At 44.5% G+C, this 17,132-nt stretch overlaps 1 protein-coding gene across 1 annotated transcript in view; it reads right to left on the reverse strand.

The window, feature by feature from the left end:
* The window catches only part of LOC311247668 (GDNF family receptor alpha-1-like), a gene marked incomplete at both ends in the record, with an annotated part of 82,026 nt that overhangs the window by 8,477 nt on the left and 56,417 nt on the right, over positions 1 to 17,132 (reverse strand). The window contains 5 exons of the mRNA XM_084338681.1: positions 6,455 to 6,663; positions 7,283 to 7,462; positions 9,447 to 9,556; positions 15,275 to 15,447; positions 16,029 to 16,207. Coding sequence (XP_084194807.1) covers positions 6,455 to 6,663; positions 7,283 to 7,462; positions 9,447 to 9,556; positions 15,275 to 15,447; positions 16,029 to 16,207 — 851 coding nt within the window. The remainder of the gene's footprint in view (positions 1 to 6,454; positions 6,664 to 7,282; positions 7,463 to 9,446; positions 9,557 to 15,274; positions 15,448 to 16,028; positions 16,208 to 17,132) is intronic.

Below are 17,132 nucleotides of genomic sequence, written 5' to 3' on the forward strand. Positions count from 1 at the left end.
GTCAACCACCTGTTAAGCGCTGTCAGAGTGGGAGACTGGTTCACCTCCATAGGCCTGAAGGATGCATATTTTCACATCCCGATCTTCCCTCCTCACAGGAAATACCTACGCTTCCTGTTTCAGGGCATAGCGTACGAGTACCAGAGGCTGCCGTTCGGCTACTCTCTGGCAAGTGCGTGGAGACCGCGCTGGGGCCTCTGCGTCGTCAGGGGATACGAATTTTGTTCTACCCTAGACGACGTTCTGGTCCTCGGCCGGTCAGAGGAGATCGCCAGGTCTCATACCAGGCAGGTGGTGGAATTCCTCACCAGCCTGGGTTTTGCTGTGAACTGGAAGAAGAGTACTCCTCTTCCCAGTCAACAGGTGGAGTACTTGGGCTTGGTTCTAAGCTCAAGGTCTATGTGGGCATCCCTCTCAGAGCGGCGGCGAGAGGATATTCTCGGCATGCTCGGGAGGTTCCGTCCTGGCAGGACGGTTACGGCGCTGACCGTGATACGCCTGTGCGGTATTATGGCATCTGCTCACTCTGTGGTCCCTCTTGGCCTCCTCTTCATGAGGAGGATACAGAGGTGGGGTTTTTCAGTATGAAAATAGACCCTGTGAGAGTCAAGTGGAAGCTGCTGAAGGTTCCCATGTCAGTACTGGGGGACCTCGCCCACAGAAACAGCCCTCATTGCGGACACAGAGGCACTTCACTTAGCAAAAGCGAAAGGCCTCTCCTCTGTCCTGATTCTACTAGATCTATCTGCAGCCTTCGACACAGTCAACCACCAGATTCTCCTCGCGGCCCTCGCAGGAATGGGAGTGGCTGGTTCTGCGCTGACATGGCTGACATCATACCTCAATGACCGCTCCTACCAAGTGTCATGGAGAGGGACCCTGTCCCCCAGGGCTCGGTTTTAGGACCCCTTCTCTTCTCCCTCTACACTAAAGCACTGGGTAACATTATCACGTCTCATGGCTTCTCCTACCATTGTTATGCCGATGATACTCAACTCTTCCTCTCCTTCCCTCCCTCAGATATCCACGTCTCTGAGCGGATCTCGGCCTGTCTGTCCGATATCTCCGCCTGGATGACGACCAACCACCTCAAACTGAACCTAAGCTAAACAGAATTGCTCCACCTGCCGGCCAAATCCTCCCCCCTGACCGACCTTTCCATCACAGTCGAGAATGCAGCTGTGACCGCGTCCCCGACCGCCAAGAACCTTGGTTCAGCCGAAACCCGTCCAATCTTCCGCCGTCAACTTAAGACGCACTTCTTCAACCATTATCTGAAATAATAATAAAAAAATGTAATAAAAAAACTCTAACCCTAACTAACCTTACTGTCATAATAAACTAACCTACACTGTAACACGCACTTTGATGAACATTGTTACTCAGCTAATAGAGTTGTACGCTCCCTGATGACTTGTCGTACAGAACTTGTAAGTCGCTTTGGATAAAAGCGTTCAGCTAAATGACTAAATGTAAATGTATATAGTAACTAGTAAGAGTAGGTAAGGGATATGTACAGATATAGATATAGTAACTAGTAAGAGTAGGTAAGGGATATGTACAGATATAGATATAGTAACTAGTAAGAGTAGGTAAGGGCAGTGATGGGCAGTAGCTAGCTACAAGTAGCAACGCTACATAGCTTAACTACATTTTTCAGTAGCGTGATGGTAGCGTCGCTACTTTTGAATCAAGTAGCGATCTCTGTAGCGCAGCTAGTTTTCGAATCAAGTAGTGCCGTAGCGTCAGCAAAACGCTACACGCTACATATCCGGAGAAACAGACACAAAAAAAAATAGTGTGTCTTCGGTCCTGAGAGTGTCGTGTTCTTCTGTCCTGCAGCTGGATGCTATTGGAGAAAACCCACTATGATTGGTTGGTTGTTTTAGATATGAGTATGACGACTCACGATTAGGCCAAAACATTACGGGTAGGCCAATCAGAGGCAGGATAGGGTGGGACATGCCACTCCAGCTCGGCAAACCAGGAAGTAAAAAAAATCTAAACACAGACCATGAATGAATGAACGAACCGTTAGTCCGCGCGAAATAGCAGAAGGATTCGATGTTTCCAGGGCTGATGGCATTGATGAAGATGATGTCAATAACAACAACATATGTGTTTATTGTGTCCGCCAAAAACGAAGCTTCTCTCAACATCCCACACGACCAGCACTAACTTGAGAACACATATATTCAGGTAAGCTGATGAAAAGCTTTACATAAACATTGTCAACTGTTCCCAAACAGCACACAAGTCGGTGCACTTTTTGTCAACAGATTTAACTAACATGTTTCACTGTAGGCAGAAAATGAACAATATTATGGGGGTGGAGAAAAGAAAAAACAAACTACCATAAATAGTACATACACTAAGAGGGAAAATATCACCTAGAGCAGTGGTTCTCAACCTGTGGGTCAGGACCCCCAGGGGGGGTCCCCACATGATTTTGGGGCCATGGAATGTTTTGTGAGTTACATATTTAAATACATTTGGTCATTTAGCTGACGCTTTCATTCAAAACAACTTACAAATTGTGTACAACAAGTCAGCAGGAGTGGTACATCTAGCAGCCAAGGATAAGTAGTATTGTTTGTCTAGCAGTGTCGAGCTTGAGTGTTATACTCTTGAGTACATACTGTACTGTAGTAGTATAGACATATTAGCATAGTTGGTGGTAGTATAGACATGGTAGCATAATAGTAAAATGCAGTAAGACAGTTATTATTAGTTAAAATTCAGATATTGAAGAAGTGTGTTTTTGGTTGATAAAGTGGGCAGGTTTCAGCTAGGAGAGGGTATCAGGCAGCCAGAAGATGCAGAGTTTAGGGATAAATAATACATAAAGATAGAATAGAAAAAAAAAATACCATTACTGCATCAAAAGTAATCAACAAACTATACTATAAAAACTGATCAAACCAAATGGTCTCTTTCTTTTCTTTTGTAGAGGCTGCATCCAGCTAAACTTGCCTTCCTGGATTTTGTACATAATACAAGTTCATGTTAACTCTTTCCGTGCCACTCACGAGATATCTCGTGTTTTTTTATAGGTGGTTGAAAGCCACTCACGAGATTTCTCGTTTTTTTTTCTTTTCTTTTTTTTTTGCGATCTGAAATCATATTGCATCACCCGAGCCTACCCGAGTATAGCCGGCGATCACTGTGGAAAAAAGCGCCCCCTGTCGTCTCCCAGATGACATAAGTGATTTTGGAATGGACTCAATGAAAATGAATGGGGAAAAAAATCCGGTACTCCACATTTTCCAGTCCACTGATCCAGCCGGGGTTACCACAGTTCATTCTGGAACCTCAGATCCCCGCTGATCATGGAGTTCTACTGTATCGCGTTGGATCCATACACGTATCGATTTTTTCGAATGGTGATCAGGAATTGGAATATACCAGTTGGATACCATCTGATGTCAGGTAAGGACTCTATGTTATCAGTGTTAGGATAATCAGAGTAAGTTTGATGAAGTTATAAGCTGTTTTGTGAAATGTCTTCTTTCGGTTTCACTGTAAAAGTCCATGAGGAAATCAACGGGGCGATTATCCGTGCGCAGCTCGAATGTGCTTGCGTGCACGTATAATATTGATCATCTAGCGTTTATTTGAAAACTATTCATAAAAAGGCCGACGAATATCAACGTTGTGGAATATTCCAGTAAAAGGCGATTTTCATAGAATGCTCCAGAATGGGCTGTTTTTTATCTGAAAACGGGTGCTTTTCTAAATGCTCTGAAACGGAAATGCCGCGATAAAAAAACAATCTGCCTTGACAGCACTGACTGGAAAATAGTCTTTGATAATGCGATGGGCAGATTAGACACATAGCCATAATTTAAAACATAGATTAGGCAATATTAACGTTAACATTGGCGCCGATGGTGGCATTCAGCCGGTAAAAAGGAAAACCCGGCGTGGCGCTCAAAGTGTTAAAAGGATGACACAAAAAGCCAGACCGAGGGCTTGTTTCAGTTTTATAATAAACAATCAAACTGAGCATTTATTTTGCCTGTCTATTTGATGGAAACTTGATCATGAAGTAAAAAAAAAAAAAAAAGTAGTGCCGATGTAGCTAGCTATTTTTGCCATGTTCTTGTAGTGTAGCTTGCTACATTTCTCTGGGGATAGCTTCCATTGTAGTTGAGCTATATTTAATCGAGAGTAACTTGTAGTGTAGCTTGCTACATTTTCCAAGTAGCTTGCCCATCACTGGGTAAGGGATATGTACAGATATAGATATAGTAACTACAGATATGTACAGATATAGATATAGTATCTACAGATTTTAGTATTTAGTAGTATTGGTATAGTATTTTACAGATTTTGCTATGATGCCTCTAGCTCATGGAATGAACTCCAACAGTCAAGCTTGAGATTCTCCCCTCTGTTGCAGAGTTTAAAACCTTGATCTATAACCTTTGTCAATCAAGTTGTACATGTTTTAATTGATTTATTATTCTTGCTTTTTGCCTCGTCTCGTTGTCTTATTGTTATGATTTTATATGGTGTGTGATTTTATATGCTTTTTTGGTGCTCATTTCTGTATGTGCCTTTCGAGTTCAAATAAAGGTTTGAAATGAAAATCACACCATGCTATCTGTGTGTGTGTGTGTGTGTGTGTGTGTGTGTGTGTGTGTGTGTGTGTGGAGAGTGGGCCAGTGCTAAGGGGCGTCTCTGATATTAACGTGGCGACCAATTAGCTTTGACATGACAGCTCTGACAGCTCGGTCTCCGTGCCGACGTCTCATCTTCCAGCCCAGGGCGGGTTTTGTGCTTGTAATCATAGAGGCAGCCCAGACCTGTCAATCAGAATGGACCCGCAGTGAGTGAGTGAGTGAGTGAGTGAGTGAGTGAGTGAGTGAGTGAGTGAGTGAGTGAGTGAGTGAGTGAGTGAGTGAGTGAGTGAGTGAGTGAGTGAGTGAGTGAGTGAGTGAGTGAGTGAGTGAGTGAGTGAGTGAGTGAGTGAGTGAGTGAGTGAGTGAGTGAGTGAGTGAGTGAGTGAGTGAGTGAGTGAGTGAGTGAGTGAGTGAGTGAGTGAGTGAGTGAGTGAGTGAGTGAGTGAGTGAGTGAGTGAGTGAGTGAGTGAGTGAGTGAGTGAGTGAGTGAGTGAGTGAGTGAGTGAGTGAGTGAGTGAGTGAGTGAGTGAGTGAGTGAGTGAGTGAGTGAGTGAGTGAGTGAGTGAGTGAGTGAGTGAGTGAGTGAGTGAGTGAGCGAGCGAGTGAGTGAGTGCCTGACTAAAGCTCTCTAACCCTAACCCTACACCAGGCGTGTCCTCTAGAGAAGGTCTGAGGTCCCCCAGGGATCCTTCATGGGGCTCCTCTCCAGAACGTGCACTAGTTTAAACGTATATTTAATGTATATCTTACTTATGAACTAAAACCTGGTGTAGGTTGTATGTATTCAGCCCCACCACCACATATTTACAACATTACACTTTTTAAAGTATCCAAAGTGGCGGATTTGAATGGAGAGAGTCCAGGGACAGGCTGGATCAAGGCCTCCAGACTGATCCGAGGTCAGGCGATAGGAACCAGGAGAATAAGTGGTGGGTGACAATATTGTCACAAGGAAAGATGAAATTACCTACCTGGGTTCCATCCTAGAGGCAAATCTTTCCTGTGACAAAATGGCATCCAATGTAATGAAAAAAGTCAACCAACGAACTAGATTCTTGTACCGGATCTCCTCTCTGGTAAACAAGAATACCCTGAAGACTCTGGCAGGAGCACTCATTCAAGGTCACTACGACTATGCTTGCACCTCATGGTACCAAAGCACCTCAAAGGGGCTAAAAACAAGATTACAAACATCACAAAACAAACTGATCAGACTTCTACTTGACCTTACTCCTAGAACCCACCTCACCCCTGCCCACTTTGACAACCTAGGATGGCTTAGAGTAGACGACAGAGTACAGCAACTTGCAATGGGCCTGGTCTACAAGATACACTACACGACCAAGGTACCCATGTACATGTCGAAATACTTCCCAAAGGTCAGTGAATACCACGATCACAACACCAGAGGGAGCTCCACAAATCATGTTAAACCCAGATTCGGCTCAAACAAGGGACTAAACACGGTTCGGAATTATGCCACATCAATGTGGAACGCCCTACCCACAGCTGTAAAGGAATGTGAATCACTACCCACTTTCAAAACCGCTCTCAAAGAGCACCTACGGGAGACTGCAATTAGAAACTGGCCCCTGTAAACATCCAAGCACCTTGCCTGGTCGCCTCCGCCGTCGGTGTGTGAATGTGTGAGTGAACGGGTGAATGTGGGGAACAACTTGTAAAGCACTTTGGATATAAATGCAGCGTTTACAAGCCGTGTCTCTCCGCCTCTCATGGCTCACCTGGGTTAGGGTTGGGGTTAGAGGTTGGGGTCAGAGGTTAGGGTTATAGGTTAGAGGTTAGGGTTAGAGGTTGGGGTCAGAGGTCACCTGCAGGCTGCAGAGCTGGTGGAGTGAGTCGGCCTCGGCCTCCAGACTGCTGGCTTTAGCTGAAGTGTCCAGGCTCCTCTGAGGGCCCCCAGGCTCCGCCCCCCTCTGAGGGCTCCCAGGCTCCGCCCCCCTCTGAGGGCCCCCAGGCTCCGCCCCCGTGGGCCACACGCCCACATCGGTGCCGTTACCGAACGCCTGGATGGCATTGCCTGTGAGGGGGATACAGGATATGTAAGGGATAATGTATAGCTACGAGGTCATTGTCGCAAAATAATTGACCGACACGGAGTTTAGAACACAGAGGCACCTCGCAGAGGTGTTCTTTAAACGTAGTGAAGGTCAATTATTTTGCGACAATGACCGAGTATAGCTATACATTATCCTGCTTATTACATGGCTAACTTACTAACAATATACCTAATTCATTTGACAAAATCGACAAGACGAGATCAAATGCAGACGCAGTTGTTCTGTGGCTCTGTCAGCCCAAATAAAGTGATTATTATTATCGCCGGCAGCCGGCAGGTGTGTCTGATTGCACTGAAACAGTGTGTGTCAGTGGGCTTGATTACTCCAGCTGCGAAAAACAATAATCACCGGTGGTTATCGAAAAATAATTCACCGCTGTCTGGGGCTATTGACCAATCACAATCAAGCATTTCGGCGAATGTTAAAATGCCATGTAATAAAGAATGATAATGTTCAGTAAACAGAATGCTTGATGGGGGGGGGGGGGGCATGCAGGAAAGCTCCCGGTGGCCAGGCGTCTGAACTGCAGCCCACCGGACACGCCCTCCGTACGGCAGCACTCTGCGCGCTGAGACTCACGTAGGCAGCGGTTCCTGGTGAACAGCTCTGAGAACCGGTCGCACTCGGCCTGGCCGTTCCCGCTGCCGTGGCAGTCGCACCACGGGGACACACTGAGGGGCGCGGGGCTGAGGGGCGCGGGGCTGAGGGGCGCAGGGCTGAGGGGCGCGGGCCGCAGGTAGTTGGGCGTCATCACCGTACCTGAGGACAGAACAGGTCATCGGTTTGTCCGGTTTCATCAACCTCAAGTCTGCCTCAACCAGGAACACTAGAGGTGCGGCAAGGGGGGACTGTACAATCCCTTTAAAAAGAAGTGTATTTGGCCAGGCCGTCTTCTCATACAGAGCATCCCACCAATGGAACTCAATTCCTCAAACAATTAGTGTGTCCACATCATACCATTCATTCAAGTGCAGGGTTAGGGAATGGCTCATTGGAAACCAGAACTGTCAACACTGAGGTGTGTGTGTGTGTGTGTGTGTGTGTGTGTGTGTGTGTGTGTGTGTGTGTGTGTGTGTGTGTGTGTGTGTGTGTGTATGTGTGTGGATATGGTGCGTCTGTCTATGTCTGGGTCTCTTAATATGTCATGATGTGCTCTGTCCTTGTGTCCCTGACTGTATTGTGACCTGTATCCCTATTGTATGTCTATGTGCTTTTGTTGTGTTTTTATTCTAATGTTGTTACAAAGGGTCAGATTAAACTGAATATATATTTGTATCGTTTGATATACCTTGTATAATATTTGTATATCGTTTGATATCCCTTGTATATTATTTGTATATACACGGAATATCCCTTTACCTGCGTACAAACCAGAGTAATATTCGCTCTCCTATTGGACAGCGACCCCTAGGCGCCAACGACCAAGCCCCCAACGGCAAGTTCAAAGGCAACTCCGGGCATGTCTCAACATGTCCAGAGTCTGCGCAGTAATACGAGACAGAACTGAGGTTGGCACTAGATAATTCACCTTACGTATAAATACGGCGCAGGTGTAAACAGCAGTAGTTCAGTTCAAACCTTGATGCCTTCACCACGAGACAACGTGCAGTGAAGTGAGCCACTTTGCATCTAAATAGAGTATTGAGAACCGCGTGCGAATAGATTGCTAAAGTGTCAGAGTTTAACGCAGTAACGTCGAGTTCGACTTATTCTAATGTGAAGTAATAGTCTATCATTTATAGTGTATCGTGCGGCTACAGTTCTTCAGTGACCAGCATTACCACCGGTTCGTCGTGTATATAGCTAGTGCACTTATCCAGGCTGGGCGGCCTAAACTCGTGCCCCCACCCGAGGAGTCCTAGACGAGAACCGTTGGATATGTACACCGGAGAACCTACACCGGCGACTGCAGAACCATTTCTGGTTGGATTATATTGCTTTGGGACCGTGACCGCTGGAGCAGAGAACCGTCGATCCCACTGTCGTTTTGGATCTACCCCCCGTGAGGATCATCACTCGAGCCCGCCTCTAGGAAGAGGCTGGCTAGCTGTCTTCCATGCTGTCGAGCATACTGGATTATAGCTGTTGCTTTGTCTGCTGCTCAAGGGAGTACATGCACTGGCTCCTGTATCTGGAGCCTCGTTATTCCTCGTTGACCCAGACTTTGTACCCGAACATTCCTCTACCCCTACCGGCCTTACACCCGGAGGGAACCCCTCAGTGTCTCCAGCTGGTACCAGTGTGCCCTATGTAATTGCTATACCACAGGTGGCGTCAGTTTAGACCCATTCTAGTATTCATACTATTCTCATTGACTTACGCTCTAGACTGACTTTACGCATGTTCTTCGCCATACAAGCGCAAGCCTAATTCTCAATCTGTAACCTAACGTTGCTTAATAATAATAAATACCCTCCAAATAGAACTTTATGTGTCAATGCCGTATTCTTGTGTGGGTGTTCACCATATATATTCATGTACTGTATGGCCAGTAATTAAAGTACATAACTAGTAGTGGTTTAATATATCATACTCTTTAATACAGTCAGGGAATTGTACCCCTCAGTTACAAATGTTATTTATCTTGATTTTATTCTGTTTTTATTGTTAACCCTTTTTTCACACAGGATTTTAGCCTGTACCTTCTGGCAGGGGGACTGCCAATGGAAATTAGCCTTTTGGCAAAAATGTTTTATTAATGTACACTGTCGCCCTTGAACAAATAAAGTAAACCTAAACTTACCGATGAGGCCGGAATACGCCAGCAGGCAGGCAGCGTAGTTCTCCCTCGAGCAGCCAGAGGGCGAGCGAGTCTCCGGCTGACAGTTACTGATGAAGTCTGCTAGTCTGGACCTACAACACACAAATATAGTGGACTCTCATACACACAAATATAGTGGACTCTCATACACACAAATATACTGGACTCTTATACACACAAATATACTGGACTCTTATACACACAAATATACTGGACTCTTATACACACAAATATACTGGACTCTTATACACACAAATATACTGGACTCTTATACACACAAATATACTGGACTCTTATACACACAAATATACTGGACTCTTATACACACAAATATACTGGACTCATACACACAAATATACTGGACTCTCATACACACAAATATACTGGACTCTTATACACACAAATATACTGGACTCTTATACACACAAATATACTGGACTCTTATACACACAAATATACTGGACTCTTATACACACAAATATACTGGACTCTTATACACACAAATATACTGGACTCTTATACACACAAATATAGTGGACTCTTATACACACAAATATACTGGACTCTCATACACACAAATATACTGGACTCTCATACACACAAATATACTGGACTCTCATACACACAAATATACTGGACTCTTATACACACAAATATAGTGGACTCTCATACACACAAATATAGTGGACTCTCATACACACAAATATACTGGACTCTCATACACACAAATATACTGGACTCTCATACACACAAATATACTGGACTCTCATACACACAAATATACTGGACTCTCATACACACAAATATACTGGACTCTTATACACACAAATATACTGGACTCTTATACACACAAATATACTGGACTCTCATACACACAAATATACTGGACTCTTATACACACAAATATACTGGACTCTTATACACACAAATATACTGGACTCTTATACACACAAATATACTGGACTCTCATACACACAAATATACTGGACTCTTATCAACACAAATATACTGGATTCTCATACACACAAATATACTGGACTCTTATACACACAAATATACTGGACTCTTATACACACAAATATACTGGACTCTCATACACACAAATATACTGGACTCTCATACACACAAATATACTGGACTCTTATACACACAAATATACTGGACTCTTATACACACAAATATACTGGACTCTTATACACACAAATATACTAGACTCTCATACACACAAATATACTGGACTCTCATACACACAAATATACTGGACTCTCATACACACAAATATACTGGACTCTTATACACACAAATATACTAGACTCTCATACACACAAATATACTGGACTCTCATACACACAAATATACTGGACTCTCATACACACAAATATACTGGACTCTTATACACACAAATATACTGGACTCTCATACACACAAATATACTGGACTCTTATACACACAAATATACTGGACTCTTATACACACAAATATACTGGACTCTTATACACACAAATATACTGGACTCTCATACACACAAATATACTGGACTCTTATCAACACAAATATACTGGACTCTCATACACACAAATATACTGGACTCTTATACACACAAATATACTGGACTCTTATACACACAAATATACTGGACTCTCATACACACAAATATACTGGACTCTCATACACACAAATATACTGGACTCTTATACACAAATATACTGGACTCTTATACACACAAATATACTGGACTCTTATACACACAAATATACTAGACTCTCATACACACAAATATACTGGACTCTCATACACACAAATATACTGGACTCTCATACACACAAATATACTGGACTCTTATACACACAAATATACTAGACTCTCATACACACAAATATACTGGACTCTCATACACACAAATATACTGGACTCTCATACACACAAATATACTGGACTCTCATACACACAAATATACTGGACTCTCATACACACAAATATACTGGACTCTCATACACACAAATATAGTGGACTCGTGCAGTGGCTGAATGACTAAAATTAATAAAAACACTTAACATGATGTAATTTATCTATATATGTATGTCTGTTCAAATATGTATATATTACATATAAATACATATTTGTATTAAATAAATAAATAGATTAAAATGAAAACACTTAACATTATGCAATTTATGTATACATAATATGTATGTATGTTTGTATGTATAATGTGCAAATATGTATATATGCCAATATGTATATTTTCTGTATGTAGAAAATGCACAGTAAAATTCCAATAAAACATACAATAACATATAAAAAACATACAATAAAATAATTTGTATAATGATAACAATAATAAAGGAATCCCATGTCTTCACTGTGAGAAACACAGAAGCTCTCAGTAGGTGAACTGGGAGGTGAGAGGTTCTCTCTGCTACTCAGTAGTACTAATTTATATACTTTATACCCGGTTTAATCACCTGTACATTGTAGATTACTATCACACTTTACTGTTACATAGAAATGCATGCCTAATACATAAATATAATAGAAAATATAAAAATGTTGGTGTTGTGAAGCTTCATCACAAATGGTTCCAAAGATATAATATTTAGTAAAACATGTGTCGTGGGCCTTTAGAGCAAATGATCTCAATTCCTTCTATGCGAGGTTTGAGGCTGTGAATAAAAACACCAGCCTACAAACCACGGCAATGGGGGGGGGGGGGGTCTGCTGATGGAGACTCAGTGTTCAGGGTAACAGAGCATGAGGTGAGACGGATCTTTAAAAAAGTGAATATCAGGAAGGCAGCAGGACCGGACGGCATCCCCGGCCGCATCCTAAAAGTCTGTGCCGACCAACTGGCCCCGGTATTCACTGACATCTTCAACCTGTCCTTGGAACAGGCTGTCATCCCCACCTGTCTGAAGAAGTCCACCATCATCCCTGTACCCAAAAAATCTACGCCCGCTTGCCTCAATGACTACCGCCCTGTAGCCCTCACCTCCATAGCCATGAAGTGCTTTGAGAAGATAGTGAAGGGCTACATCTGTTCCTCCCTCCCCATCAACCTGGACCCTCTGCAATTTGCATATCGCCCCAACAGGTCCACGGAGGACGCCATAGCCCATGTGCTGCACACAGCAGCATCACATCTGGACAAGAGGCAGGGGAACTATGTGAGAATGCTGTTCATCGACTACAGCTCAGCATTCAATACCATAGTCCCCTCCAAACTCATAGCCAAGCTCAGGGACCTGGGCTTGAACTATGACCTCTGCCAGTGGGTCTTGGACTTCCTGACGGGCAGACCCCAGGTGGTAAGAGCAGGCAACTGCACCTCCTCATCCATCACGCTCAACATAGGGGCCCCCCAGGGCTGTGTTCTGAGCCCCCTCCTCTACTCCCTGTACACACATGACTGCGTAGCACAGCGGAACAACAACACCATCATCAAATTTGCTGATGACACAGTAGTGGTGGGCCTGATCTCTGCCAACGACGAAAGGGCCTACCTGGAAGAGGTAGAGAATCTGTCACAGTGGTGTCAGGAGAACTGCCTCTCCCTGAACGTCAGCAAAACAAAAGAGATGATTGTGGACTTCAGGAGGTCGGGGGTCAAGGACTACAGCCCCCTCAGCATCGACGGGGCACCGGTTGAGAGAGTGAACAGTTTCAAGTACCTCGGAGCCCACATATCCGAGGATTTGACATGGACCACACACATTGACAGTGTTGTGAAGAAGGCACGACAACGCCTCTACTTCCTCAGGCGCCTAAGGAAGTTCCAAGTCAGTCAGAAGATCCTTAGGAACTTCTACTCATGTACAATAGAGAGCATCCTGACTGGCAACATCACCTCCTGGTTTGGGAATAGCACTGCACAAGACCGTAGCAGACTACAAAGAGTGACACGTTCAGCCGAACGCACAATTGGAGGGGGGCTTCCCACCCTCCAGAACATTTACAACAAGCGGTGCAAGGGGAAGGCTAAGAGAATCATCAAGGACTCCAGCCACCCGAACAACTGCCTCTTTGAACTGCTGCGGGCAGGCAAGCGATACCGGAGTCTTAAGGCGAGCACAGAAAGACTCAGAAGAAGCTTCTATCCCCAGGCCATCAGGCTGCTAAACGAACAATAAACACTATGCAACAACCATCAAATGCACACAGCACACACACCCACACGCACACACTCACTTAAACAAACAACACACTGCAGCACCCACTCTCCACACTTTAGATCACACAAACAAACACACTTTATATTTATTGATAAAGGATTTGCACTACAACTCGTACACCTACTGTAAATTGTACCTAAATTGCACCTCATCCCATTTCTGCCTTGCACTATATAGTATTGTATTAGTACACTGCACAGTATTGTATATTATATGGTAACTCAGTTACGTCTATTCTGCATCGAACATTGTACATATGTCTATACTGAACACTGTGACCTCATTTCTTTTACTTCTAATTTACATGCTATACTATGTTATTTTATTTCACACTTATCTTTTGTCTAGCACAGTCTCTGGAGCGTAACAGTAAGAAGCATTTTGTATAAAAGTATTCTGTACTTCTGTATGACAACTATTAAAGAAACTTGAAACTTGAACTTGAACTAGAGAGCCATGTCTGCCGTGTCTCCTCACCTGCAGATGTAGTTGGTCTTGTGTTAGTGTTAGTGTTAGTGTCTGCCTCCTCACCTGCAGATGTAGTTGGTCTTGTGTTAGTGTTAGTGTTAGTGTCTGCCTCCTCACCTGCAGATGTAGTTGGTCTTGTGTTAGTGTTAGTGTTAGTGTCTGTCTCCTCACCTGCAGATGTAGTTGGTCTTGTGTTAGTGTTAGTGTTAGTGTCTGCCTCCTCACCTGCAGATGTAGTTGGTCTTGTGTTAGTGTTAGTGTTAGTGTCTGTCTCCTCACCTGCAGATGTAGTTGGTCTTGTGTTAGTGTTAGTGTTAGTGTCTGCTGTGTCTCCTCACCTGCAGATGTAGTTGGTCTTGTGTTAGTGTTAGTGTTAGTGTCTGTCTCCTCACCTGCAGATGTAGTTGGTCTTGTGTTAGTGTTAGTGTTAGTGTCTGTCTCCTCACCTGCAGATGTAGTTGGTCTTGTGTTAGTGTTAGTGTTAGTGTCTGCTGTGTCTCCTCACCTGCAGATGTAGTTGGTCTTGTGTTAGTGTTAGTGTTAGTGTCTGCTGTGTCTCCTCACCTGCAGATGTAGTTGGTCTTGTGTCAGTGTTAGTGTTAGTGTCTGCCTCCTCACCTGCAGATGTAGTTGGTCTTGTGTTAGTGTTAGTGTTAGTGTCTGCCTCCTCACCTGCAGATGTAGTTGGTCTTGTGTTAGTGTTAGTGTTAGTGTCTGCCTCCTCACCTGCAGATGTAGTTGGTCTTGTGTTAGTGTTAGTGTTAGTGTCTGCCTCCTCACCTGCAGATGTAGTTGGTCTTGTGTTAGTGTTAGTGTTAGTGTCTGCTGTGTCTCCTCACCTGCAGATGTAGTTGGTCTTGTGTTAGTGTTAGTGTTAGTGTCTGCCTCCTCACCTGCAGATGTAGTTGGTCTTGTGTTAGTGTTAGTGTTAGTGTCTGTCTCCTCACCTGCAGATGTAGTTGGTCTTGTGTTAGTGTTAGTGTTAGTGTCTGCCTCCTCACCTGCAGATGTAGTTGGTCTTGTGTTAGTGTTAGTGTTAGTGTCTGCTGTGTCTCCTCACCTGCAGATGTAGTTGGTCTTGTGTTAGTGTTAGTGTTAGTGTCTGCCGCGCCTCCTCACCTGCAGATGTAGTTGGTCTTGTGTTAGTGTTAGTGTTAGTGTCTGCCTCCTCACCTGCAGATGTAGTTGGTCTTGCAGGAGTTCTTCAGAGACACACAGTTGGGCCGGTCCTGGTCCTCGTAGGAGCACACGGGCACGATGGTCTGACGCCGGCGCTCTGCACACGCAGACTGCTCCCCCGGTGGACAGGAGCAGAACAACATGCCGTAGCTGTGTTTGGGCGGCACCTGCGTGTCGAGGGAAGAGACTCAACTCTGATGAACTCTGACCTCGAACCCTAAACTGATGAACTCTGACCTCAAACCCTAAACCTCAAACCTTAAACCTTAACTCAAACATCAAACCCTAAACCTCAAATCTTAAACCTCAAACATCAAACATCAAAACTTAAACCTCAAACCTTAAACATCAAACCTCATCAAAGTTTGTATTGGAGTGATCTAACACAACAAAATGTGGGGTTGGTATAACTAAAGGTGGTATAACTAAAGGTGGTGTAACTAAATGTGGTATAACTAAAGGTGGTATAACTAAAGGTGGTATAACTAAATGTGGTATAACTAAAGGTGGTATAACTAAAGGTGGTATAACTAAATGTGGTATAACTAAAGGTGGTATAACTAAAGGTGGTATAACTAAATGTGGTATAACTAAAGGTGGTATAACTAAAGGTGGTGTAACTAAATGTGGTATAACTAAAGGTGGTATAACTAAAGGTGGTATAACTAAAGGTGGTGTAACTAAATGTGGTATAACTAAAGGTGGTATAACTAAAGGTGGTATAACTAAATGTGGTATAACTTGTTACCTTGTCAAAGAACTGGCGGAGGGCCTTGTGACACTTGCGTTTGTTGCAGAGCTCAGACGCAGACACTCTGCTGGTGCAAGGGTTAATGTAGGCAGAGCGGTGTCTCTTACAGGTGTCGTCCAGGTTACAGGCCTTAGCTGCATTCAGACAGGTGTTCTCCTTAGTGGGGGCAGGCTCACCTGGGGGGGGGGAGAGGGGGGAGAGGGAGAGGGAGGGGGAGAGAGGGAGGGAGGGGAGAGAGAGAGGGAGAGAGGGGTAGGGGGGGAGAGGGAGAGGGGGGAGGGAGAGAGGAGAGAGAGGGAGAGGGAGAGAGGGAGAGGGAGGGAGGGAGAGGGAGAGGGAGGGAGGGGAGAGAGAGAGGGAGAGGGAGAGAGGGAGAGAGGGGGGAGAGGGGGGGAGAGGGAGAGAGGGAGGGAGAGAGGAGAGAGGGGGAGGGGGGGAGAGGGAGAGGGGGGAGGGAGAGAGGAGAGAGAGGGAGAGAGGGAGAGGGAGGGAGGGAGAGGGAGAGGGAGGGAGGGGAGAGAGAGAGGGAGAGGGAGAGAGGGAGAGAGGGGGGGAGAGGGAGAGAGAGAGGGAGGGAGGGAGGGAGGGAGGGAGAGAGGGGGGGAGAGGGGGGGGGGAGAGGGGGGGAGAGGGAGAGGAGGGGGAGAGAGGAGAGAGATTAATTTACATTCCATAACTAAGCAGGTAGGGTAAGAAGTGTTCTCTCTGAGAGGTTGCATCATCAGGTCCTGCTGGATACAATAGAACGGTAGAAAAGTTAATATGGCTCAGAATCTACAGAGCGCTGATATTTCAAAACACTGATACTGATATTATAAATATTACTGATTGCTAAGCAGAACACAAGCACAATGGCACACTTCAAATTGATTGGTCTATATATGAACAGAGTGTATATATGAACTAACAGAGTGTATATATGAACTAACAGAGTGTATATATGAACTAACAGAGTGTATATATGAACTAGCAGAGCGTATATGAACTAGCAGAGTGTATATATGAACTAGCAGAGCGTATATGAACTAGAGTGTATATATGAACTAACAGAGTGTATATATGAACTAACAGAGTGTATATATGAACTAGCAGAGCGTATAT

The sequence above is a fragment of the Notolepis coatsorum genome (genome assembly GCF_963971535.1).
Source record: "Notolepis coatsorum genome assembly, contig: SCAFFOLD_119, whole genome shotgun sequence".
Classification (NCBI taxonomy): domain Eukaryota; kingdom Metazoa; phylum Chordata; class Actinopteri; order Aulopiformes; family Paralepididae; genus Notolepis; species Notolepis coatsorum.